Consider the following 27,607-nt stretch of genomic DNA (forward strand, 5'->3'; position numbering starts at 1 on the left):
TTCTCTCCTTCACTGTCCCCCAGTCTGAGAGGTGCCCAAGTGAGCCGCCCCCAGAAGCAACGATCTAAAGGAGCAGAAACAGCGGAGCCACTGTCCTTTGCCCCACAGGCACCTCTTAATGTGGTGACAGGAACGGCACGGCTGCAGCTGAGGACAGGACTCTACTAACGGGCCCGGCTTTTCCAGCAAGGCTCTGAGGTCCCCTCCAGCATCCCTCGGCCACAGCGGCAGCAGCGTACGGCCTCCATCCCAGAGAGCCGAGGAGGAGACAGAACAAGGCGAAAACCATGGCTGCCCTACACACTCCTGTCCCCTCCCCCCGCCCCCCTGTAACACAGACACCTGACTGCAGAGTGGACTGTGCCGGACAGCCACCAGCTCTACTTCTGATCCGTGAGGACACAGGCCTGTGTCTGCTCCCGGGTGTTCTCCCAGTGGTCTGACACCCCCGGGTGGCGTGGTGCGCACACACAGCATTATTCCTCAATAAGGATGAAGTACTACAGGGTGTGACCACAGACGGACCCTGATGACATGCGTCAGGTGTAAGAGAAGCCAGTCACGAAGACCACACACTGTATGATTTCCTCAGGCAAACCCGTGGGCCAAAAGCACGTCAGTGCCAGCCCAGGGTTGGGAAGCTGGGAGGGAAGGGACGTGACAGCTGGACAACGGGGTTTCCTTTCAGGAAGGCAGAATGTTCTAGAATTCAACTCTGGTAATGGCTGCATGGCGCTGTGGCCACACTCCAAACCATTGAACCACACACTATGTTTAAAGAAGCAAGCCCCATGAATTGTATCTCAATCAAGCTGTTTCAAAATTTAGACTTGCTAGAAATAATAAAAACAGCAAAAAAAAAACAATGGCCAGAAGTGCACACATTTATTTAAAATTTTTTTAATTTTAAATTTAAAATCATTTTAAGGAAATTATCAAATACTGGCCTAGGTATCTTGGACACAGTGTAATGGCCATGAGAAAGAATTCATCAATAGACACTATAACCAGTAAAATGTGATGTAATTAAAAATGTTCAGCCTCTTTAGTAACTGAAGAAATCCACGTTTAAACCTCAGATACTACATGACACCAAGTGGTGGTGCATCTGTGGAGAAATGGAACTCTCACTGACTGTTGGTATTTGGTCAAAAAGAACAGCGCAAACCCCACCTCCTAGCCATCCCCCACCTGGGCCCTCCCGGCCTCCAGGACTCTAAGTTCATGCAACATGCACCAGGATTCAGAGACTAGAGCTGGACAGCAGGGCTACTCACAGAAGGAAAGGCCCACAGGCTTCCTGCATGCCCACCGGGAGCAGGGGCAGGGCTGCTGCATACCAGCCACAGCAGTGGGAACGAAGCCTCTGAGCCCCACACACCCGTGAGGTGCAGTTCAGGCCAGCTGAGCAAAGAGGAAGGGGTGGGAGGCACCAGGAAATAATCTCACACAGGCTTAAATTTACATAAAGTTGAAGAGGCAGACAAGGATACCCCACAGGTGGTGCAAACAGTGGAGAAGCCACACAATGAAGACGCTGCGGGCAAGGGCCCCAAAGGCTCCTCGATACCGACATCACTGTATTGCTGAAGGATAAAGCCCATGTGTTTTATTATTCTTACTTAACACATTTTACTGACTCTTTCATATGCAGGCTATTTCACAATAGAAATGATTCAAAAATGGATTCTGATTAATTAAATCTTTATAGTATGCCTGCAATGAAACTCATTCTAATGAAAAACCAGGATAACAAAACAGGGAAAGGGAAAACATTACACCATAGTGAAAAACCATTAAGGAATTAAACTGACTTAAATGGCACTCTAGAATACATGTTCTTGACAAAGTCATCAGTATTAGTACCTACTGTTCAAAATCATTTTCTTTATAAACGCAGTGTCTAAATACACTTACAGTAGGAGAAAATTTCATTCAGTGCGGTACTGACCTAAGAAAGGGTGTGCGGGACATCACAGAACCCAACGAGCTGATGCTGCAAGCGCTGCCGTCAAGCCTCCCCCCACGGACTCAGAGCACGCGCTCCTGGGGGGTCATCCACAGAGGGGACCGACTCCAAGGCTTCGGGCTCACCTTGGAAGAGTCGGCAGAGACAGCAAAAGAGGGGGACCTCTGGGCCGGGTCGCACGCAGGGTGTCTGGCTCTCCAAACAGGACTCTTTATCCACCCCACAACTCTCCCTGGCTAGGCGAGCGGCACAGGCACACGGAGCCGCACAGATTCAAGAGCGCACTGGGAAGGGAGGCCCCCCGCAGCAGCACGCTGGAGGCCCAGAATCTGCCACCACAGCCCTCCGTGCGCGCCTCTCTGTTTACCAGCCACATGAACCCCGGAGCCTCCCTTTCCTCAGCTGGAAATCAGGGAGGACGATGAGGATGACGATGACGACAATCGTACCAAGACCAACCCTATGGCTGCTGTGAGTGAGGATGAGAAGAAATACCCACAAAGCTCCCAGGAAGCACCCACAAAGCTCCCAGGAAGCAAGACGCGCACTGGAAGCCAGCGTCACGACCCCTGTGGGTGCTGCTGTGCACCTACAGGCAAACCAGGGCCATCCTACTGGAATGGGAACAACTATTTCCTCATCATGAAAGGGCTGCAAGGAAAATTCTAGAACAGAAGCATGATCAGTATGATGAAATATTCAAAGTGGGCAACAACGGTAAAAGAAAAAGGACCTCCCCTTCCTCATCAAGGCAGGTCAGCACTCCCACAACAAGGAACAAATAAACGGTAAGAGCTGCACTTTGAGGCTGTCAGAGATCTACGGGAGCAGCAAAGATAAACAAGGACCAAACAGACTGAACTCCAAAGGGTTCCGACAGTGGCCTGGGGCAGCTGATGCCAGCCTGAAGACAGGAGTGTGGCTGGTCACACAGCCCCTGCCGGAGACAGAGAGAGCAGCCAAGCTTTCAGCAGATGTGCAGGGCAGGCAGGCCACAAAACTGGAGACCAGGGCCTGGGTGTCAGCTGGTCCCCACACGGGATGCTGTTTAACTCTGAGAGGTGGGGGAGGCCAAGCTCCTGACAGGCACTCTCCCGGTATTTCAGCCACAGGACCAGCTGACAGAAGGGACCTGGGGATGCAAAAAACAATCGATGACAAAGAACTATTAGAGACTACTATGAAACCCTATATGCTAACAAGCTGGAAAACCTAGAAGAAATGGACAACTTCCTAGAAAAATACAACCTTCCAATACTAAGCAAGGAAGAAACACAAAATCTAAACAAACCAATTACCAGCAAAGAAATTGAAGCAGTAATCAAAAAACTACCCAAGAACAAAACCCCCAGGCCAGATGGATTTACCTCGGAATTTTATCTGACATACAAAGAAGACATAATACCCATTCTCCTTTAAGTTTTCCAAAAATAGAAGAGGAGGGAATACTCCCAAACTCATTCTATGAAGCCAACATTACCCTAATACCAAAACCAAGCAAAGACCCCACCAAAAAAGAAAATTACAGACCAATATCCCTGATAAATGTAGATGCAAAAATACCCAATAAAATATTAGCAAACCGAATTCAAAAATATATCAAAAGGATCATACACCACGACCAAGTGGGATTCATCCCAGGGATGCAAGGATGGTACAACATTCGAAAATCCATTAACATCATCCACCACATCAACAAAAAGAAAGACAAAAACCACATGATCATCTCCATAGATGCTGAAAAAGCATTCGAGAAAATTCAACATCCATTCATGATAAAAACTATCAGCAAAATGGGTATAGAGGGCAAGTACCTCAACATAATAAAGGCCATTTATGATAAACCCACAGCCAACATCATACTGAACAGCGAGAAGCTGAAAGTTTTTCCTCTGAGATCGGGAACAAGACGGGGATGCCCACTCTCCCCACTGTTATTTAACATAGTACTAGAGGTCCTAGCCACGGCAATCAGACAAAACAAAGAATTACAAGGAATCCAGATTGGTAAAGAAGAAGTTAAACTGTCACTATTTGCAGATGACATGATATTGTACATAAAAAACCCTAAAGACTCCACTCCAAAACTACTAGAACTGATATTGGAATATAGTAAAGTTGCAGGATACAAAATTAACACAGAAATCTGTGGCTTTCCTATCTACTAACAATGAACCAATAGAAAGAGAAATCAGGAAAACAATTGCATCAAATTCACAATTTGCATCAAATTCACAATTGCATCAAAAAGAATAAAATACCTAGGAATAAACCTAACCAAAGAAGTGAAAGACCTATACCCTGAAAACTATAAGACACTCTTAAGAGAAATTAAAGAGGTCACTAACAAATGGAAACTCATCCCATGCTCCTGGCTAGGAAGAATTAATATCATCAAAATGGCCATCCTGCCCAAAGCAATATACAGATTTGATGCAATCCCTATCAAATTACCAACAACATTCTTCAATGAACTGGAACAAATAGTTCAAAAATTCATATGGAAACACTAAAGACCCCGAATAGCCAAAGCAATCCTGAGAAGGAAGAATAAAGTGGGGGAATCTCATTCCCCAACCTCAGGCTCTATTACAAAGCCACAGTAATCAAGACAATTTGGTACTGGCACAAGAACAGAGCCACAGACCAGTGGAACAGAATAGAGACTCCAAACATTAACACAAATATATATGGCCAATTAATATACGATAAAGGAGCCATGGACATACAATGGGGAAATGACAGTCTCTTCAACAGATGGTGCTGGCAAAACTGGACAGCTACATGTAGGAGAGTGAAACTGGATCACTGTCTAACCCTATATACAAAAGTAAATTCAGAATGGATCAAAGACCTGAATGTAAGTCATGAAACCATAAAACTCTTAGAAAAAAACATAGGCAAAAATCTCATGGACATAAACATGAGTGACTTCTTCATGAACATATCTCCCCAGGCAAGGAAAACAAAGGCAAAAAAGAACAAGTGGGACTGTATCAAGCTGAAAAGCTTCTGTACAGCAAAGGACACCATCAATAGAACAAAAAGGTATCCTACGGTATGGGAGAATATATTCATAAATGACAGATCCGATAAAGGGTTGACATCCAAAATATATAAAGAGCTCACATGCTTCAACAAACAAAAAGCAAATAATCCAATTAAAAAATGGGCAGAGGATCTGAACAGACAGTTCTCCAAAGAAGAAATTCAGTTGGGCAACAGACACATGAAAAGATGCTCCACATTGCTTGTCATCAGAGAAATGCAAATTAAAACCACAATGAGATATCACCTCACACCAGTAAGGATGGCTACCATCCAAAAGACAAACAACAACAAATGTTGGTGAGGTTGTGGAGAAAGGGGAACCCTCCTACACTGCTGGTGGGAATGTAAATTAGTTCAACCATTGTGGAAAGCAGTATGGAGGTTCCTCAAAAAACTCAAACTAGAAATACCATTTGACCCAGGAATTCCACTTCTAGGAATTTACCCTGATAATGCAGCACTCCAGTTTGAAAAAGACAGATGCACCCCTATGTTTATCGCTGCACTATTTACAATAGCCAAGATATGGAAGCAACCTGAGTGTCCATCAGTAAATGAATTGATAAAGAAGATGTGGTACATATAGACAATGGAATATTACTCAGCCATAAGAAAAAAACAGATCCTACCATTTGCAACAACACGGATGGAGCTAGTGGGTATTATGCTCAGTGAAATAAGCCAGGCAGAGAAAGACAAATACCAAATGATTTCACTCATCTGTGGAGTATAAGAACAAAGGAAAACTGAAGGAACAAAACAGCAGCAGAATCACAGAACCCAAGAATGGACTAACGGTTACCAAAGGGAAAGGGGACTGGGGAGGATGGGTGGGAGGGAGGGATAAGGGGGGGGAAGAAGAAAGGGGGCATTATGATTAGCATGTATAGTGTGGGGGGGGAATGGGGAGGGCTGTGCAACACAGAGAAGACAAGTAGTGATTCTATAACATCTTACTACGTTGATGGATAGTGACTGTAGTGGAGGTTGTGGGGGGTACTTGGTGAAGGGGGGAGCCTAGTAAACAATGTTCTTCATGTAATTGTAGATTAATGATAACAAAATAAAAAAAGAACAAGAAGAAAGAAAATTAACCCCACATTAAGACTAGTGTTTATAACTCCAGGTCTTTTCTGCAGGAACAATAAATAGATGTCTTCTCATAAAAATTTTTTAAAAATAAATAAATAAAAGCAATCGATGAAAAGCCAGGGAGAGGGATCAATGGCACTGAGACGAAGCCCTCTCCTGCTTGAGCGCCTGTCCGTCTTGGATGAGAGTTCAGACTCTGCCCAGGCAGGAGCCACTGCTCAGAACATCTGGAGGTGACACTGAAAAGGCTTCAGCAGTAGACCGTCCTACCCAAGTGCAAGTCAGATCTGGCCCAGCTGAGCACTGCTTTGATGAGGCAGACAGCCCACCACCCTGTGTCCCCGCTGGAGGAAGGCAAAGTACTCTCTGGTGGAAAGGTCCTCTGAGGTCTAGGGCTTTTTAACATACCAAGACCAGCACATGGCAAAAACTCACCAAGTGTGTGAAGAGGAAAGACAAATGATCCAAGCAGACAACAGCTGCAAACCCACAGACAATCCAAACGCTGGACACAGGGCCTTAAAATAACATGACTGCAGCCCATGATCAGGAAGAAAGATTCATCGAAATGGATCCAGTGACAGAATTAGTAGATAAGGACATCAAAACAGACATGGTAACTGTATCGCGCATGTTCAAAAAGCTAAGCTGAAACATGGGAAACAAAAATGACAAACTGAACTTGGAGCAATGAAATATCCTAGCTGGGACAGACTGCGGATCAGGCACTGCACGAGCCAGAAGACAGCAACAGAAACTGCCACAGTGGAACACAGGAAGCAGGCAGATGGAAATAACATCAACAGAGTTGAGGCCTGTGTGGCTGGAGCCCCAGGGGAGAGGGAGTGATCAAAGAATGGATGCCATGCAGAGAACTCTGAAACCTACTAGAAGTGCTTCCCACCCTTCTCCCCAGGACTGTGACTATGTCCCCTCATGTGGCAAAGGAGGTTTGGTGAGTAATTAGGGTCACTCATCAACTGAACTTAAAATCAGATGACCTTATCATCTGGGTGGGTGGCCAAATCAGGAGCCGGAGCCCTCCCCAGGCCCAAGCTGGTGGCTGTCCCAGCTGCTCCCGCAAGCCCGAAGGAGAAGCACCGAACTGCCACGCCATGCACCATCATGCCCTGGTGCCCAGGACTGAGCGCTGCCAACGCCTCATGCCACAGATGACACCAAAGCCTTGACGGAGACCAGGGCCGTCCCCAACAGACTCTGAGCAGAGAGCACAGCCACACTTGCCCAGATCCAGACTGCAGGGCTGAGGCGCAGCATGCAGTGCGGTTCCACGGCCGCCCTTTGCAGCAGTTTTTCATGGCAAACAAAAAACAACACAACAGCTAAAAGACCCACAGACCCAAGAAGCTCAATAAACCCCAAGCACAGGCTACCCGAGGAAAAGTGCCCAGGCACATCATGATGAAACTGCAAAAAGGCAGTGATAAAGAGGGGACGGGATGAGCAGCCAGCAGGAAGCCAGCTGCATCATAGACAAGAACACAAGGCGACAGCCGGCTCCCCATCAGCAACACCACAGCTGGGCCTACCTGCTAGCCCAGAATGCTGTACAGTGAAAGTGCCCTTCAACAGTGACGACAGAATACGCTTCAGACAGACAAAAACTGCCCTGCACTGTAAGAAATGTGAAAGGGGTCCTCCAGGCAGGAGAATGGTACCAGACGAAACCTGCATCTGCCCTGAAGGTAGGCACCTTGGTTAAGACTAGGAACAGCTCAGGCCTGAGGTGAGATCCGTGTCTCTCGTCCTCCGGGGACGCCCTGACTCTACATGTTCAAACCAGACATTTCTCACTAAAAATAGTTTTTATAGCTTTCACAAGAAACAAAGATTTAGAAATGGGCAATTATTTGTCTAAACTGTTAGCTTAAGCTGTGGTCCCATCAGGAGGGCCTGATTACCAACCACACAGCTTTACTCCTGGCGATGCCCTGGCCATACCGTCTTCTCATTTTCTAGAAGCTTGAAGCTCTGCTGCTCACTTAGTGTCACACACCCCAGACCCGGGGCATGTTATTGTCACCTCTGGTCAGAAGCCCTAACATCATGGATGCCTGAGTAGCTAATAAGAAATCCCAGAAAGCTATAGGATGCCTCTACCCACAAGCTGGGCTCAAACAACCACAGCTGACAAATGGCTATAGGGCCAGAAAACCCCGAATCAGTAAAGACCAAGACAGTGTTCACAGTTTCCCATCTACTCAGCTGTCTGCATCACCATACTTTACCTTGTAAAACACATCTGGCACATACTGCTCGCTGCTAGACTCCTTGGCATAGCCGAGCTCAGGGGCATCCTTGCATGGCAGTAGGCACTCGTCACGGACCAGGGCCATGCACTGATTGGACACCTGGTACCCTTCAAAGTGGACCTGGTTGTCGGGACCACCTGCAAGAGAAAGACCTTCAATGAGAATCCACCCAAACATACTCAGCACGGGTCCCATCTGCTGTTCTTCACTTCAGACCAATAGAACAAACTCTCAAGAGTCGATCTTGGGTAAGATTTCTAAAATAGTCAATAAAAATTTTGTGAGTGGCTTGAGCACAAGACCTCGAATACAGGGCATGGAGATGCCACCACAGCTCCTCAGAGATCTCAGAATTGGGAAAGATTACTGAACGCTCTCCAATATCCGCCCAAAACTACACAGAGCATCACCAGGTACTTGGGCTCTTGGTTTCTGCAGATGTGTGAGTGACAGGCAGAGCCCTGCATCTAGCAAACTTCCTTTCCTGAGTACATGGGAGACAGGGGTGAGCTCTGCAGACAAGGAGAGGTGCAGGCATGAGGGACAAGAGCAGCAGAGACCACACTCACTAAAAACAATGCCAGTGTTTGTAGCATGCATGGTGGCCTCCACCTTGGAAACCTGCAAAGCCACATCGGGTGTGGACACAACCAAAGGGCACAGGGCCCTCCATGCCTTCCGCCCTTTACCATGCTCAGCCACTCCATAAAAACCTCTAGTGGGATGTAGGGAAAGACCAGTGGTACAAAAAGCTGTTGAGGGGGCGTGACGTGGTCAGGTGAAACCGAGCAGGTGCCTGGCTGTGAGGACGCAGCCTGAGCCTCTGGAAGAGGTAAGCCAAGACCACTTACATGCCGACTTCCCCACCACAGACACAGCCACTTCCAGAATCAGAGTCATCTGGCAATTCTAATGTTCATTATTCTCTATGGCTTTGGAGAATTTAAAGAAAACCTCAACATCTCTATTTTAGTTTCTGACAAAACAGAGTAAGTTACTGATCAGGGAACAGAAATTTTGTCTGTCTAGCTTTCAAACATTTACCAGCATAGGTGGAGGATGGCGGCAAAGCCAGTTTCCAAAGGGACAAGCCAGGGGCCTGACGCCTGCTCCACTTTGCACACCAGAGTTGGTAGCAGCTGGCTTCCAAATGCTCAGTCACACTGGGCTCCAAAGGCACACCTGACAACCCGTCTAGCATCCCCCTGTGTGCGCCCACACACCTGGGAGAGGCGGCCAGGTCTAGCCATGACCACCATATTAACATCAGGCAGCAGACATGGGGCCCTACACCCTCTAGTGTGTTCGGGGCTGTGACAGCCCCAGAAATGAGGGCTCTGGTCTGTGAAGAGACAAGGTGGAAGTCGGGCAAGGGTGTGGCTGGGCCACCCATGGTGCGCACTTGCCTATCACTTTACTGTGGGCATAGTACTGTGGGCACTGTTCTTACACTCATCATTAAAGTGGGGTAAGTCATTAGGAAAAGAAAATTCTGGCATTTGAAAACCAGAGAAACATGGAGACCAGTATTTGTAAAACTGAAGGCTGCTAAAAAAGCAAAATTAGTCCATATGGATAGTCCCCAAAGATAGGTTCACTAAAAGGAAGGGTAAGTCCCCCTTTTCCACATCGAGCAAGAGACCAAATCTTGAGAGGTTTATTTCACCTTGCCAGAAACCCAGTACTGGTTGGATGCAGAGGTGGCCAGACAAGTTAACTAGCACTCCCTTCCCAGATCAGCCTGTCAGGACACCCACATGTGGATGGGAAGGGGCTTTGACAGAAGGAACACAGACATAGCTGCTCCTGAGATGCCTCAGAAAGTAGCTTCCACAGCCCAGATAAACGGGTATGCCCAATGACCAAGACACAGAGGTGCCGGCATCCTAACAGGAGTCTCAGCTTGAGCTCTGATACATGTCTTCCTCCCACTACGCCCCATAGGCTCATGACACACAATCTTGACTCTCTCTCTCTAAAGGCCTCAAACTGGGGACATTCTTGAGGGTGCGGAGCCACAGACATGAAGCAAGGGGCCAGGCCTGCTGCGCCTGCTGCCTAGCACCTGGGCTCATGGCTTGGCCAGCAGCTTGGGGAGAGGCGAGCACTGTGCTGCGGAGGCACCATGCACCCAGGATGCAGTGGCCTGGTCTCCAGGGAACGACCGCCACTAGGCTGGCTCCCTCTTGTCCTATCAGGAACTCTGGGCAATGGACGGGTTTCAGACAGCTCCACCGGGTACCACATGTCCCTAGTCAAGAACCACAGATGTAGGGGAAGAACTTCATTTGGGGTTAGAAGATCTATGATATTTGGATAACCCCTGTCCCTCGGCTGCCCCCTGGGAAAGGGACAGAATTGTGAGCCTGAGCATCTCACGATGTCACGGGGGAGACAGAAACAGAAGACACTGCTGCAGACCTTACTGTAAACTATCTACTGCCTCGTAATTAAAACCTTTCGGTGAAGTGCCAATTTCAGATGTAGAAATTCCACAGAAAATCTATAATTCACAAAGTCCCAACAAGGGGGTGAATCAATAACTGAAGGTACAGGCAGCCCCCAAGTCAGAAACTAATTCTAATTCTAAAGGTGCACCAGTTCTTCTGGTCCATCATGGAATTCCCCACAGAAACCGTCACCAAGAGGCTCGGCCATCATAGGAGCCTGCGGGAGCCCGAAGCCACGGTGCTCCCGGGAGCAGCTCTGGGCACCGGCGAGGTAATGCTGCCGGCCCCAGTGACGGGGCGGGGGCTGTCTGCTTCAGCAGGCCGGGGTCAGAGACATCGGACGCTCTGCCATGCGTGGGGGGATCCCGCAAATAAAAGAACTGGTCCATGCACCCCATGACCTAGAACATCCCCTGCATACCCACAGGGGCAAAAACCCCTATTATGATAACCGGAGATTAGAACCAATCACACAGAACAGCAAAAGCAAATGCATGCGGCTCTAACACACAGGACGTTCCCCAGGAGTGCAGTACTGTGCAAGCAGGGGACATTGCCCCAGCTCAGGGCCGGGCAGCGCTACCAGGCATCCAGGAGGGCGCATCACTGCGGCAGAGCCACCGGTACTTGTCTGCAGCCCAGCCTGCGCAGGCCCACCCCCGCCCCAGCTCCAGCCATCACGGCACCACCGGCCTGACATGCCGACCCCAGCCTGCCGCGTGCACCCTCACCACCACTTCTCCTTCGTGCTGAGCTCAGGCCACCGCTCAGCTTTCCCAGAATGGTACTGGCAGAGTATTCCCTATGATTCTTCATTTCTGGATAGTAAAGGGGTATCACAAGATGTTCTAAAAATGTGGCGTCCCGTCTGACAGGCTTGAGAGCTACCAGTCTAGCTTACTGCCCCCAGAATGTCAGCCCAGTGGAGGGGCAACGGAATGGGATGCAGGTGGTGGAAAGCTACTCTCCTTCCGCTCTCTCAGCACAGAGCTCGCTGGCTTGGCCGGATCCTGCGTGAAGCCAGAGTGCATTTTCTCTGCTCCCCACCCTGGCGCTGGGTCCCAGTTGCTCTCCTGCCGCCTGGACAGGCTCATGCAGCAGGAGACCACTTCCTCCGCTCCTGGCCAGCACCCCATCCACTCCCTTAGGCACCTGACACCTGGTGTAGCAACAACTTAGGAGTAAACTTGTCCCTGACACAAACTAGCACTGCCTTTCACTCCTCAAACCACATTCGTTTCAAAAAGAAGGTGCCTGTCAATCTAATGGATCTTCGATCAGTGGAACTTAAAAACTCTGGTGGTGTGACAGATGCTTTTCTTCATGGTTCCCACAGGCTCAACTGGGATTAATGAAAGATCCAGTTACTTGTACATTCCAGCTGTCTGTAAACCAGTGTTTGTTAATTGGGGGCATGCTTCTTTCTCCAGAACTGGGAAGGATGGTCACCATCAATGAACTGGATTATCGACTCTTAGGGTAGAAACCAGGTCCTCACAGGATGGGGCTAAGTGTTTATTTTAAAAAAACAGACCAGATTATGTTTTTATGAGTTGGGTCTCCAAGTTTCAAACTCTTATTCCTTGTAAACAGTATGGTCCTCTGTCCTTCTAGAACAACCTATCTCAACCATGTTATAAAAAATGTTGTGCCATTTTTTTAGAGGCCATGATCTTTTATCATGTATGTAATGTACATAGCATGGAACAGAAATAACACCACACACCCACACATCATCCCAAAAAAGCTGCAGAAACAGTTTCTTAAAGCACACCCCCATTCATGATGTCAAAAACCGACAACAGAAACAGCGCATCCCTTTTCTCCCGCACAGCGAGTCACATTTGGCTACTGCGAAGGAGAGCAAAGGCTGACGGGGCTCGGATCTGGAATCAAGCTCCCCTGGGCCCAGGACTAGATGAGAAGAGCCGCCTTGAGGCCGTGAGCAGCAGTTCTGCAGGTGACACTGTTAGCTCAGGATTTTTACCATAAACCAGAAAGGGGAATCTATGTTTCATTGGCCCATTGAGAAAATGTACTGTAAGTCAAGAATACAAAGCTCCTGAAACAAAACATATTAACAAGGAAGTAACATCTCTGCTGTGACTCTGGCCCCACTTGTACCTGTAGCTACTGCAGTGACAAACTTGGATCCGAAGTGTCCATCTGGAGACAGCCGACACATGTTGGGGTGTTTATTTTGGAAGTCTCCTGCAGTGATGCATTCTTCTGAACTCAGAAAATATGTGTCCTAAGGAAAGAGAGCCAGCGTATCATGTTTTACAGATCATGTCAAAAACTGCTTCTATTTCTTTAGAAAATACTAAGAACTAAATCATAACACGTCAAAACCTGCAGTGAAACAAACCCTTCCAATGCTAGCCCTATGGACTCCTCATATAAACCACAAGTGACTCTGAAGGCCAGAAGCACGAGGCAGGCCACACCTCTATAAAGCACTGGTTTGTAAAAGCCAGCTGGGTTTTGCTCCAAGGAACAGAATTTACAAACTCAGTCTTAATTTGTCAGGAACACTGTGTTGAAAATATTTTGGACTAAAAGCCAAGATGAGCTATGGAGAGACCCTCAGGTGCACGCAAGCCAGTGCTGGAGGCTCAGCAGGCACCCCACCCACCTCACCTTATTTCGACTGTACCGGACTGTACCCTTTCGGGTGTCTTCTGAGACGAGGTCTGTAAATATCCAGCCAACCTGCATGAAAAAGGAAAGTATCTTCCGAGTCTTTCCCCAAATAGATGACAAATGTTCCCTGGCTCCTGCCCGGGGAGCTTAAGATCGGTGCTCCTCCGCAAGGCTGTCAGGCCACACCTGGGCTCTCGGGCTCTGCTCAGCAGACACCGGCCAGCCTCCTCTGCTGCCGCCGGGCTCATCCACCCATCAGCAGTCCCTACAGTACCAACTGCTGGTGGACAAGGTCAGCAGGATGTCAGCAAACAGGGAGCCGTCACCAAGGAGGAAGACAGACAGCAAACATGTCATAAAGACAAAGCTGTTCAGATGCTAGGGCTCTCTCTATGAGATAGAAAACAGACCCTAGGGAAGGCCCTTACAGTAAGAAGGAACAGTACAAAGGAGACTCTGCCCAGCTGCCCTTTGAATTCCACTGGGAGCCGAAGGAAGCATCGGGGCACAAGGGTCTGAGGGGTCACCAGTGCACCCTAACGCCACCCAGAGCATGAGGCAAGGTTGGCCTCCCTGCGCATTCTGCTGCCACCACAGTGCCATCTGTGTGATCTGTGGCCCCCGGCGCTCCTGTGCCCATGAAGCCTTCCTAAACCAGCCCTGGCCAGGAGGTTGATGAGGAGGCCTGGAATCTGGGCACACACCCCACTTCTGTCCTTTGGAGAAGTGATCTGGTGCCTAACATCTAATACAGAACTCTTCACATCCGTCTCCTACAGATGACACAGGGATCTTGGAGACTTATTTTCTTTAAAACTGCTCACATGAAGCAAAGAACCCAAGGAAGATGGCAATGGAGAAAGTGAGACTTAGAGGGTAAGTGACCTCAAACAGTAAATAAAGCAGAATCAGAATCAAGCTGAGCAAAGTAAGGGCCAAGGAACCAGGGTTTTGGAGAAAGACACTGAAGTAAGTTCCAGATCTACTACAATTATGATCACCATGAGCTACACACTTGTAACAATCAAGACCTGCACCGATTTCTCTTCTGAACAAGAGAAACTTCCAGAGTTTAAATCAAAATATGACCCTAAATCAAGATGTTGACTCCTTATCAGAAATAGGACATTTTTTTCTTAAAATCATATAGTGACTTTGCTCTAGAACATTCTTAAGTTATGAAGCACATTTCCAATTTTTCCTCTTTAACTGTAGGTAATTTTTCACTGTCCAAACTGATTAGGAAATATAGGATAAAATTTGCATAACTATGAACAGTGAACTTCTAAGATGTATTAAAATGCCTGTTCAACATGGACCTGTAAAATACCCATCTTTATAGTTCCTGGAAGTTTTAGCAAGGATAAATTTTACCTAGGATAGACTAGATCAACAGACTCAAAAAGGAAACTTCCATCTAACTATCCAGTAAAACCAGGAAGGCTTACACACTTGAGACGTCTAAACTGAACAGGAAATCCCATAGTGACTGAAGCAGGCAGGATGTGTGTGTGTGTGTGTGGCAAAGGTGTGCCACAGGTGTGTGTGTGTGTGTGTGTGTGAAGCGCAGGTGCACCACAGGGGTGTGTGTGTGTGTAGCAAAGGTGTGTGTGTGTGTGTGTGTAGCAGAGGTGTGCCACAGCAGGCGGAAAGACACACAACTGGCCTAGAGGTCCCCTCCAGGGCAAGAAGGAGTCTGGCTCCTGGCTGCTTCCCTCCTCCCCTCTTTGAGGCAGTTCTCAGGAAGTGTGATCAGCAGATTTAAATGTACCAGCCCCTGCATGGGGACCATTTTTTGGTTTTCTATGCTTAGGGCAATGTTCTTGTTTTACCTTAAATCAGAGGAAACATAAAAGCTACCAGCACCCAGTTAAAAACAAGAGGCTTCAAAACGTGCTGGGCCTGCACCTGACCTTTAGCAGCTGGAGTTCAGTCCCAGACGAAGCCTGGCCGTGCCACCCACCCGGATGTCCCCAGCCAGAGCCTAGGGCCCCCTCAAGGGCCAACAGAAAGCCTCAGTACCTTCCTCAGGCCGAGTTTGGCAGCAATCTCATCGACTACCTCGGCTTTGGGGTCTTCGAGGAGCTCCAAGCTGTTCTGTGTACCAATCTGTGGAGGCATTACGGGGAGAAGGTGAGAAGTGGTCTCAGAGCAGCAGCACAGCTACTCAGCTCCAGGTGGGCTCAGGGGCACCAAGGAGGACTGGGCCCCCTTGTCAAACACTTAAGACCCCACAACACACAGCCCCAGCCCCCCAGGCTTTTCCCTCCTCAGACAACAGTGCGTTTCCAATCAAGACTTGGAAAATGAGGTGTGATATTCGGCTAGTTTCCGTCAGCTCCATGACACGTGTGTGGTGGTTCAGAGCTAAGGAAGGCTCTCCACACGTTTTCCTAAGGTTCCTTCTCTGGGGAAAGGAGCTAGTTTCAAAACTCCCTTGAACACAGTTCTACTCCAAACAGGCATGACTAGATTATAGGCAGTATTAGGGCTGTAAATTGGGAAATGTGTGCAGGAACAGTGCCTAGCTCTACGGGAGAGGTATGGGGTAAGGGGGACAGACACAACCCTGAGCAAACGGAGAGACACCTGAGATGGGCAGCCAAGTGGCTGGCAGCTGGAGCACTCGGCTCAGGGCAGTAGATGGGCTCAGGCTCTGGCTGGCTCCCAGGCAACTTCGCATTGCTGGGTAGCAGCCACAGGGAAATTGTTAACACCCCCGAGCAAAAGTCAAATCACAAACTCAGAACAAAACCAAGGATTTTGTCTCAGGACATGTGGCAGACTAGCTCCAGCATCTCACGGGCTGGAGGCCCCGAGAAGCCCCCGCCCCCGCCTCCAGGAGCCCAGACCGGAGCTCCCCTGGTGCATGGAGCCCGGCCTTGGCTGGAGTCCACAGTCCGGACGCCGGAGGTCTCTGTTCCGATTCCTCCTTCGATCGCACTTTCCACAGAACTGCTGAAACTCTTCAGGACGAGAGCCTCCTCAGAGCTGAACATGAGCACCTTGGGCTCCCAGACACAGCCCGTGTGTAGAGCGCCTGCGCACCCCCAGGGAGATCCCTGTCTCTCTCCTCTGACCAGGTCTCTGTTGCCATCTGGTGTCTCCTTTCAAAGGAGCCAAAAAGGCCGCAGCAGGCGCCTCATCTGCAGCTTTCAGTGAACACCCACATGTCTACAGGGGCAGGCCACACCCAGGAGCGAGTGACACAGCCAGGGAGGGGAGTGTCGGCCGCACGCAGGCCTACAGTTTCAGACCTGAGTGTACTCAAAAAGTCAGTCAGCCAGGGAGTGCTGCCCAGACACAGCACAGGGGTCAGTGCACACAGTGTGGCACACACACAAACAACAGAGGGAGACAGGATGGGCAGTTGTGTGGGTAGTGCTTATATTAAAACATTCAAACCTCGGAATTCTGAACCAAAAGTGGGGCTACCTGCAGAGGAGAGAGGAATGGAATGAAGGGGGTCCCTAGTTTGTAGATTTGACTTTGGAAATGCCAAGTTCTGTCAACATTTTTATAAGAAATTACAAATGTATAGCAAAGTTTAAAGAATTTACCATGAACACCTACATACCTACCACCCAGATTCAGCCGCCAATGCGTAATGTGTCCTACCCACCCCTCTCCTCATTCTCCACCCACCGGCTTCCTCGGTGTCACAGAGGCACAAGCACGCCCATTTCAGCACACACAGTACCCGCTGCTGGTCCCAGTGGTCGGTCGTACCCTAAGGACTATCTCCCGCCCACCAGGAAACCCTGACCTGCTTCCAGTCCTATCCTGGAGTGAGGCCGGTGCTGTCATTCTGAGACAGCTGTGTGGGGCATGAAATACATAACATGCCTAACTGTGGCCCTCTAATTCCTTTGTTCCTGGGACAGCTGACTGAAGGCGGCGCAGAGGAGATACAGAGTAAGAGAAGAGAGGGAGCAACTGTGTGACTTTTGGGGCAACTGACAAAAGTAGAATACAGATGGCAGATGAGATAGAGACATTGTATCAATGTTCAATTTACTTAAGTTGATAAATGTACTAGTCAGAATATCCTTATTCTTTGGAAAAACACACTGATGTATTTAGGGGGCATGATCTTACTCTCCAGTAATTCAGAAAAATAAATACTGTGTGTGTGTGTGTGCATGAGCGTGCATGTGTCCATATGTGCGTGTGCACATGTGTGCACAGAGAGATGTTCAGATAGATAGACAAATGATAAAGCAGAAGGAGCAACGTGCCATGTGGAAAGGGCACCACACAGCCTCCAAAGCAAAGAACCAGACCGAGGGCTGTTTAAGCTGGGCACGCCTACCTGGGGTGGCTCGTAAATGGCAGCTACTTCAGCCCTGATGCCAAGCGGAATGTCTTTGTGCTCTGTATACCGTCCATACAAATACCCAAAATGCTGGTTCCCCGTCTTCCTCCAGAAGTCAAGGAAGCGATCAGCGACTGTGTGATTCTCAAACATGATATTGTCCACGTGTCTGTATTTCTGTAGAGTTAACAACAATGGGCTAAATGAGAACCATCAAAAATAAATGATTTTTGTATTTAACCATTCAAAAATATCTTAACCTAGCTCTTTAAATGCACACACACAATGCTTTAAGAAACTGTTCTGCCCCAAAGACCATTTCAGATTCTGGTGAGTGCGTGGGGTGGGGATAGGTGTCCTCCACAAATTAATTCAGATTCATCTTCCTGGGACTTCACCTGAACTGAACTGCAGGTTTTCCTAATCCAATCTCTAAGGCAAAAAATCATTTCCAAAAAGAGAAACAGAGAGGGATGAAGGGAGGGAAAGAAAAAGGAAGGAAGAAAGAGGTCGCCAAACAGGCAGGAGGCGCAGACTTCACCCCGGGAGGCAGGCCTCAACGGCCGGAACCAGTGGGGTGCCCCTTGTGCTCTTCCTCCCCCTCAAGCCGCCTGGACAGGTGCCCTGAGCTGGGCCCAGGACAGTTCTGGTAACAGCTTCCACAGCCACAACTTCTTAAAAGTAAAGCTACGACCCTGAGCATTTTAAAGTCACCAAGAGAATTCTGCCTCCATACAAGCCACAGAAAAGAGCACCGAAGGCCTCCCTCCACGCTACGCGAGCGGGAGAGAGCTTGCGAGTGACGTCTTCGGTGTATGATCTCCAAGAAAGGGTCAATTGGTCAGTCAAAAAACCCTGAGAATTGGCCGTATTGACACTCTGCTGGTGGCCGCCTCTCTCCTAGGAGGGGTCTCTTCTGGGAATTCTCACTCCTCAGCTCTGAAAGCCCATCTGCTTCCTGCTGCAAGCCAGATGCAGTGGCTGTCTCACCTGTCTGTTCAGTGTGATGGCACTTGGCTGGCACTTGGTGCAGATGCCACTGGGCCAAGGAAGGTGCCCCTCACACCCAGATTTGATCTTGCAGCTAATGTTCTCCAGGGCGATGAACTTCCCCCTGATAAAGAAGACACAACTGTGTAAGGTAAGCATTACAGTGGCACAAAGTTTAGCAGCACACTGGAAACAACTCGCCCAATACCTTATGCCTCCTGGACAGAGCTCCAAGGAGCTACATGTGCGGTAGGCCACAGAAGGGAAAAACGTGCCCAAACTCCCTCTGCTGGGGTTCTAGCTTCTGTCCCAGACACTCAGACAGTAGGAGACTGCATCATTATCTTCCTATCTAGTTTCAGTTTTTACTGCCTGTCACAAACACCCATGAAGATCTTGAAAAATTCTACTGAGTGCCTATTGATCTAATCCATGCCACTGAGAGGAAATGGAGCTCTTTTTAAGTTTCATTAATTTATCAGCAACATTTACATTATAGGTCTAGTACTTGGGCATTTGTAAAAAATTCTTAGTCACAGGAAAAACCTGATTAGGATACGTATCAGAGACATCAGCACTCTGCTTCTGACTCAGATAAAAACTATTCCCAGGAGATTGCCAAGAAGTCCTGTGACCCACCCTGAACTTGGCAGGGAGAAGCTACACAACTGACTTCACCCGTGGCCAGTTTCCCATTCACAAAACAGCCCCTAAATTCAATCTCTCCTCCACAGCCAATGGCAGGCTGCTATGGCACGAGCCATAGCAGATGAGGCAACGACTGCCACATCTACACGTTAACAAGAGTACAAATGTGCCCCACAGGAGGTCATGGTCCTTGACCTAGACTGACAGCAGGCTGATGGATTTCAGCACAATAAATCTCTACTCATTTCCTAGTCCAGAAAAGTCCATAGCTTACCCCACTGACAGTCAAGAACGGACTCCGAGATTTTTTTCTCCTCGTCTAACTTTTTTAGAAAGTCGTTTTAGGATGTCAGCGGGTTGTCAGAGAAAAACTATAATCAGGCCAACACGACATTTTTCACGCAATGCTGCTGACTTGGGTTCAGCCACTGGCCCTGCTTGTTGCACTGACGGGGACTCACGAAATCATGGTACGATGGCCCAGTCAACAGAAGTGGGGTTGCAGAGGCATGCGCTGACATGGTCTAAGAAACCAAAATGCTTCCAGCTCTCCCATAGTCTTAGCTGCACTGCATGCGGCCCAAGTGGCCTCTGCCCACAGTGCATGCTTGGGGACAGCCGCTGCTGAGGCACCATGAGCCCACTCACTGCAGCTCCCACGGCTGTGAAGTTAGGCTGACAAAGAGACGGCTCCAGGGCGAAGGGCTGGCGGGGGCTATGAACCAGGTGAGCCAAGATGACCTCCAGAGAGTAGAGCATGGGCTCAGACCCCACTGACACACAAATGGCCTTATCCCACCCACCTTTGGGTACAACTAAGTTGAGGGAATCACATACCAAGGGGGGGTTGTGAGGTCCCCACGGGCCTTCAAAGAGCCTATCACCGGCCTGGCATCTGCCAGCACCCTGGGCACCACGGATGACAGCAGGGCATCTGAGTCTCTAGCCACATGTTTCTTTTCTACCATCAGGGCAAATTCATGAATTCAGCTGCTCTGTGCCTAGACCCTGACCTTTACTTTTCTCATTTACAGGCCCAAAGGTTTCAAGCAACATCTGCCAGATGCACAAGACGAGCTCTGCGCACAGAAGCCTCTGGTGCCATTTGACTGCACTCGGATTGCTTACTTGTCAGCCCCTCCAGTCAGCTTCCGGATGTAGGCGTGGAAGGACATGTGCTTCACGGGAGGCTCAAGATGGTTCAGGTAGTCCTCATCAAACGGCTGCCAGAACACACAGTCAGTACTGTCACAGGGGCAGGGCGACCGAGCTCCCACCAGGCCCCGGGGAGAACTACGGAGGAGAATGGGTGCCTGGCTCTCACAGATCATTCCAGGTCAGAACCAAGTCTGTGTGCACCAGTGACCTCTCAAGAGTGTAATGAATCTCTATTAAATACAAAATGCTCCAAGTCAAGTTAACTACCAGGAAATTTTCAGGGGAAAAAAGCGCAGGACAAAGCAAGAACCTCATAAAAACCGGGCTGGCCTCGTTGCCGCAGATTCAGCATTAAGAAGTCACCAGTCAGCATTATTATGGTGACTCTCAATCTCACCAGGCCACATCAGCAGGGGAGGCAGGAGATTCAGGACTAAGTAAATCAAAATGATGACAAGCAAAAACCCCCAGGTCCAGCTTTGTGCCAGGGTTTAAAAGGACCATCCAGGGAGCCCACTGCTAATGCTGCCCCTTTATCACTGCCATACAGGTGCTTCAGCCTTTCATAATCCACCCAGAAGGTCACTCCCGTAAACAAAGGCTCGTCCTTTGTGCAGCCTGCACTAGAGGGACTATGAGGCCAGGGCAATAAACAGACAGCTCTTTTAATCGCTATGACCAAGTGCAGGGACCTAGAGGGACCTCCAGCTGGCTCTGGGAAGCAGCCTGCCACGCCCGCCCAGGACTTACTCCACCCGCAGAGACTCTCACCTCTAGAGGAACGCAGTGCACACACTTCCCCAAAGGGCCATGTCGGCATCTGGGAGGGAGCACACAACAAAGACATACACAGCAATTAATAGGCCTGTTTTTCTGTTGCTGCTACCCAACATCTTTTATATTAAAGCGTACACCATACTAAATAACTGAACTCCACAAGTACAAAATACACCATACTTAACAAAACATACACCATACATTACAAATAAACACATGTTATTTCCCTACTCATGTTTTCCCAATCACAAAACGACCCCAAAACTCAATCCCTCCTCCTTGGCCAATGGCAGGCTTCTATGGCACCTGGGAGTCAACGACTGCCACATCTACACATTAACCAGAGTACAAATGTGCCCCACAGGAGACCATGGTCCTTGACCTAGACTGACAGCGGGCTGATGGATTTCAGCACAATGAATCTCTACTCATTTCCTAGTTCAGAAAGGTCCATTGCTTACCCCACTGACAGTCAAGAATGGACTTCCAGTGGGATTTTTTTCTGTGATTACTTTAGATAGTACAAACATTTTTTAATAATTTAATTTAATGGTTTGGATGTACATTAGAAAAACCTGACCAACACATCAAACCTGTGAGGTTCATGGATATCAACTGCTAAAATGACACTGACTAAAAATAAAGGTGAACAGATTAAAGTCATTTGAAATAAAAATGTCAAATACCAAGAAGGTTGGTACATGGATATGGCAAACACCTTAAGAGTGATACATACATAGCTCAAGTCTGGAAAACACCCACTTTGTGCATTTTGGAAGAAGGCATAAAAAATGCCTGGCTCTGTGGGTTTCCGTCATTTTAGTGAGAAAACGTGAAATGTGCACATGTACACTATGACAGTGGACTGTGCGCAGGTGTTGAGGGCAGTGGTGGGTTGGTGGGAAAGCCAAGCGTTGGTTTCCTCCAGGGTTAATCAGATCACTTTCTAAGTGGGGTCAGAACTCTGAGATGCATGTGAGCTCTACGTGTCAGAACAGAGGCGGCCTATGTCTCCTATTAGGCAGGCTCTTAGAGGTAACAGGTCATGATGTGTACACACGCACACAGGCATGCACTACAAGATTCCTGAGGAAGCCTTGAGGACACAGCTCATGGGGGAGCTGGCGCTGGTGCCCTGGCAGGATGCCAATGTAAGTAAGAGGCATGCAGGCTAATGGCTCTGGCTACGAAGTGGCCCCATGCCACCTGCAGCTGTGCACCACCTGGGGCCCTTTGATCTAAGACACCAATTGCTAATGCAGTCTTTGGAATCCCCATTATGTTCACCAAGTGATGCAGTTAGAAGAGAGTCCTCTGCAGAGATGACCAACCTTCACTCAGGTCATTTCACATCACCGAGGATAAACTTAGGTGTTTCTAACTGGCTTCTTCAAATAGAATTGCAAAAAATCTAAAACAAGTGTATATAGCGTAAGCATGTATATAATCCCATGCAAGAAGTGAGGGCTCAAAACAGAATGAGCAAAGGGCGTTCAGGTCAGAAAACAGGAAGCATGTGCTGCAGGCATAGTGCTGAGGTCAAGCACGCATTAGGCACCCTCCACCCCACACAGCTGCTGGCTCCTGGTCAGCCCTGCGGCAATCGAGTACTGCTCAGGACAGAGTGCTGAAGACTTGGTCAAGGCCTCTCCCTTCTTCCAATTCTCTTATTTCCCAATACTTGAAAACTTTCAACGTACACGTGGAACCTACTCTGAGACTCCAACAGTAAGAAAAAGCTTACAAAATAACAAAGTGAAATTAAACTGAAATAGGTCAAAATCAACACTTATATTTCAAGATACCCACTGAAAGGGACATGTTACAAATACTACATCTTAAGACCCACAGAGGCCCCCAGTGGGACACAACCCCATGAAACACTTACAGCTGCGGATCACGGCTGCGGTAGATCTTTCCATCCTGCCTGCTAAGGTACTGGTCGATCTCATCTTCCACCACGTTGGGAGCACCACAAGCCTTCAACCCCGGGGGAGCAGACGTCTCCATTTCAGACGAGGGTCCAGCAAGGCTCGAGGGAAACAGGAACAACAAATCGCCATGCCTGCTCAAATAACAAACATACCTGGAGGCCTGCGGTCCTTTCTTCCAGCACCGGAGCTGTGCTCACCCTGGAGGTGAGAATGTCTGACAGCTGCAAAAAGGAAACCCAACCAGCCTGGAAGCCTAGGTCACAAGGTCGCCAAGAATTCCAGAGACCAGAATTCTCCAGTAAGAGACCAGAATTCCCTCTCCACCGCCCCCACTCCTGAGCAGTCTCAAGGTCAACTGCGGGTTCTCTGTAACTGTAGTCTCTCTTACTACTGCATTGGAGAAAGCGTGATATACCCTTTGCCCGTCCGACTTCACAGATGAACACGCAAACCACACGTGCCTGGGCTGTCTGCAAGCAGTGTGGTCCCTCCTTCTGACTCTGCTTGGCTCCCACGTTCCCGTTTGTCCCTTAGCCATCTATCCTTCCGCATTTTATATACCTATTACCTTCCTCACAATTCTCTTCAAGTTTACCCACACACACATGTGTACATAGACATATGTCACTGCTTAACAAAAATGAGAAATCAAAGACACGCTTCTCCACTGCTTCTCCATCCGACAGCACCAATGGAACCCCTGCACAGTTACTTCTCATGGCTACGCAGATTCCCTCCTGACCTTTCTGCAGCTCCCACACTGGCAGACAGGTGTACTACCTGCCCGTTTCAATGGCAGGCAGCATAGAGTTTCACTTCCAGAGGGCAGAGTTCTGGGAGTGGCCATGTTAGACTGAAGCGCTTTTGTTTTTAAAGCCACTGACGTACCACTTTCCAAAAAGCCTGCAACAGGTGACGTTTCAAACAGCAACAACTGGTTTTCCATCATTTTCCATGTAAATTATACTCTTCCCCTGCTCACTCACTGCTGACTAACAGTCAAACTGCTGCGCCCTGATGCTGGACACACCCTTCTACTCAGGAGCCGTTCCCAGAAGCACTGCGGCTCCTGCGCCACCGGAGAATGTCGGCAACACTACAGATCAACACCGGACCTCTGGAGGACACTGCAGCGCTGCCACTGGTGAATACTTACCAGCAGTACAGACACACACAAAAAAGAGCGAAGCAACAGCCTGTGGCTGCAGTGACCAACAAACCGAAAGAAGAGGAGCCAAAGGTCACAGTGCCGAACTGTAAGGACACAGGACACTGGCTGTAGCTTGTTGGCAGACATGCTCACAACGCTTTTTCCTTCTGAAATTTAGGGGTGACAAAATTGCTAGATTTTAACAAAAGACTTTTGTTTCTGGCAGTGGGCCAGCTGTTCCTAAACACCCTACAGCTACAGGATACTGGGTTCAGCTGCTACCTCAGTTCAACAGACACTCTAAATGCCCTGGGGAGCAGTGAAGAAGGCAAGCAACTCCCCCAGGGTCCCAAACAGCAACAGCAGCTGAGACAGGAGGGTAGGGGAGACACAGGCCACACAAAGCTCAGAGCTGCCCTCTGGCCAGCCCACTACAGGAACTGAGGTGGGCTCACACAGCTGTTTCTTGGACAAGAGGGGAGACCTTGAGCCTCTTGCCCACGTGGGCTGCTGAGCCTGAAACACCACATATATTTCACACATCTGAAGGATGTCAACAGCTGTGACAGGAACCAAGGAGGAATGCCATCAGCCTCCACCCACTGCACAGTGGGAAAGAGTCACCTCTGCTCATCTGGGACCAAAGGCCTGCTCTGCATGCGTCCAGAATTAGGGATGCTACTTGGTTCAGGAAGCCCAAAGACAGAAATTAACTCAAAGGCATGCTGGGTCCATGGCACCCTCTGGTGCTAGCAGAACCCTCCCCCATAGAACAGTCCTGCAGGACTCCCCAAGACCAAGTTTGGCCAACCTGGCGAAGTTTGCCCTCAAAGAACAGTCACTCAATGTACAAGAGAAATAAACCACCATGCGCAAGAGTGGGCAGCTACAGCAACAGTCAGATTTAGACAGCCAAGGGCTTCAGATTTGGAAGAACAAGATATGGAATATGAACGTACAGGGAATGTTAAATGAAATGGAATGGCAAAAGCACAAGCAAAAAGAAAATTTCCGAAATGACAGGCTCACTGAGAAGCAGGCTGGCAGGGCCCACAGCTTCAGTGGCTCTTCTCAGATGCCCCTCAAACAGGCGGGCCAGACAACACATCAGACCTCCAGATAGCACGGACGACACTGCAGTGTTCTCGTGAGCCCCAAATACACCGGGAGACCCGAGAAGGAAACAGCATGCGTGTGGCAGGAACCCAGGGCCTTCACTGCACGCTGGGCAGGCCAGCGTGAGAGAAGAGCAGACACTAGGAAGGGGCCTGAACCCACGTGGTCCCTATGAGCCCGTGAAGCTAGCGGCTGGGTCTGAGGTGGAGTCAAACAGAGTATTTGAGAGTGAAAATGTAATCACTGAAATAACAAGATTTGGGGAGAGGTAATCTTTTTTTGTTTTGTTTTGTTTTTTGTCTTTTTTTTATTTTGGTGTCGTTCATGTACTATTGCTTGAACAACATTATGGTCAGTAGACTCGCCCTAAAATCAAGTCCCCCCCACATACCCCATTACAGTCACTGTCCATCAGTGCAGCAAGACCTATAGAATCATTACCTGTCTTCTCTGCGTACACTGCCAGGGAAAGGTAATGTTTAAAGAGATAATGGCCAAGAATTTTCCAGGCCAGAGCTACAGATACAGAAATACAACATACACGAGGCAGGATTAAAGAAACCAAGAACCCACACCTGGACAGGTCAGGCACAAACTGTGGGATCCTAGGATACACAGAAGGTCTTAAAAGCATCCAGAACAGGAAACAAACCACTAGCAAATGAGCAAGAGAATCGTAATGGACCGAACCAGGACGGCAGAAGCCAGGAGCTAGTGCAGTGAAGCCAACACAGGCTGCAGAAGGGTGACCACCACTCAGATGGTCTCAGACACGGCTGAACAGACAGGTTTCGGGCAGCTCTCAAGGCCTGTTCGGGAATCACCGAGACTCTCATCGGAAGGACACTCTCTAGCGTGACTCGGGAAGACATCCACTCCAGGTGCCGCCTCCCCTGCTGAGGAGCCAGCCCTCTCCCCTGGTACGGCACTGGAGGGGCAACACTGCAGCTTGATGCCCTTGTCCCAAAGGTGTTTCGTTCTGTAGCCCCCCTTCTTGTGCCCGGCTATCAGAACAGGTTTTGAACAGAGCTGTCGTCCCGTCAGGGGTCGCCATGTGCATGTGCTGGGCAACCATGCAAAGGCCCCCCTGCGCACCCCTGCAGGCAAGGGCGGTGAGGCCGGGGGGTTAAGGGGCTCCCCCAGGCACGCAGCCATCAGGTGGCACACTTGAATCCAGACCTGTACAACACTCACGAGAAGTGATCTCAAGCTGCGAGAGCCTTGATAATATCAGCAGGGAGGAAAGGTCACTATCAGCCACACTGGAAATGGACATGACAACAATGAAAAGCTTTCTTTGGTCACAGAGCAGGCAAACAGCAGGTGCCTTACAAGAACTTGATGAAGAACAAATAAACGAATGCTGCAACTGCATTTTTTTCTTAGATATACCGATTTCTGAACCTAAAACTGACCATGCCAACCAGCCTCCTACTCTGACTGGTAAACAAACAGGCACCCAGCCAGCTGCCAGCAAAGCCCAGCCCAGCCACGTAGCCAGTGACCACAGCAACCATGCTGCATGCAGCCCGACCGGAGGGCCGCCAGCCTGCTATGAGGACTAAGCGACATTGGGTTCCTCTCCCAGATGCGTGAGCAGGCACATCCAGTTTAAACAGCAGTCAGCAAGTTTTCTCTGTATAATGCGAAATGGTAAAATTTTTGGCTTTGCAAGCCATTCAGTCTGTCATGAGCACTCAGCTCTGCCCTTGTAGCATGAAAACGTGAACCGGTGGCCATGGCTGTGCTCCAATTAAACAACAGGCGGCACGGCAGACTGTGCAGGAGGTTTCTACACGCTGGACACCCTCCTGACATTACTGATCACCTCTAAGGAGCCCAAGGGGTTCTCACCAGCAAGAAACAGGGTATGGGCACTGGGCTGCTGCACTGCCACCCTCCCACCACCAGGCAGCCCCACGGCGGAACTCCACAGGGCTGCATCAAGGTCTTCCTGTAGACCAGCAGCCAAGTGTGCAGCACCCCCAAGACCGTGACTCTCTGTGACACCCATCTCAGAACTCTGCAAGTCAATCAACCA

The 27,607-nt window shown here is 49.0% G+C and overlaps 1 protein-coding gene across 3 annotated transcripts in view; it reads right to left on the reverse strand.

Moving 5' to 3' along the window:
• Window positions 1-27,607, reverse strand: part of NPLOC4 (NPL4 homolog, ubiquitin recognition factor) — a 57,898-nt gene that overhangs the window by 19,553 nt on the left and 10,738 nt on the right. For all 3 annotated transcript variants that reach the window (XM_073236108.1, XM_073236107.1, XM_073236109.1), the window contains 9 exons: window positions 23,255-23,431; window positions 21,361-21,409; window positions 20,560-20,654; window positions 18,784-18,907; window positions 17,791-17,970; window positions 15,501-15,587; window positions 13,476-13,547; window positions 12,960-13,086; window positions 8,362-8,522 (listed from right to left, as the gene is read on the reverse strand). In XM_073236108.1, the coding sequence (XP_073092209.1) occupies window positions 8,362-8,522; window positions 12,960-13,086; window positions 13,476-13,547; window positions 15,501-15,587; window positions 17,791-17,970; window positions 18,784-18,907; window positions 20,560-20,654; window positions 21,361-21,409; window positions 23,255-23,431 (1,072 nt within the window). The remainder of the gene's footprint in view (window positions 1-8,361; window positions 8,523-12,959; window positions 13,087-13,475; window positions 13,548-15,500; window positions 15,588-17,790; window positions 17,971-18,783; window positions 18,908-20,559; window positions 20,655-21,360; window positions 21,410-23,254; window positions 23,432-27,607) is intronic.

The sequence above is a fragment of the Manis javanica genome, chromosome 4 (genome assembly GCF_040802235.1).
Source record: "Manis javanica isolate MJ-LG chromosome 4, MJ_LKY, whole genome shotgun sequence".
Classification (NCBI taxonomy): Eukaryota; Metazoa; Chordata; class Mammalia; order Pholidota; family Manidae; genus Manis; species Manis javanica.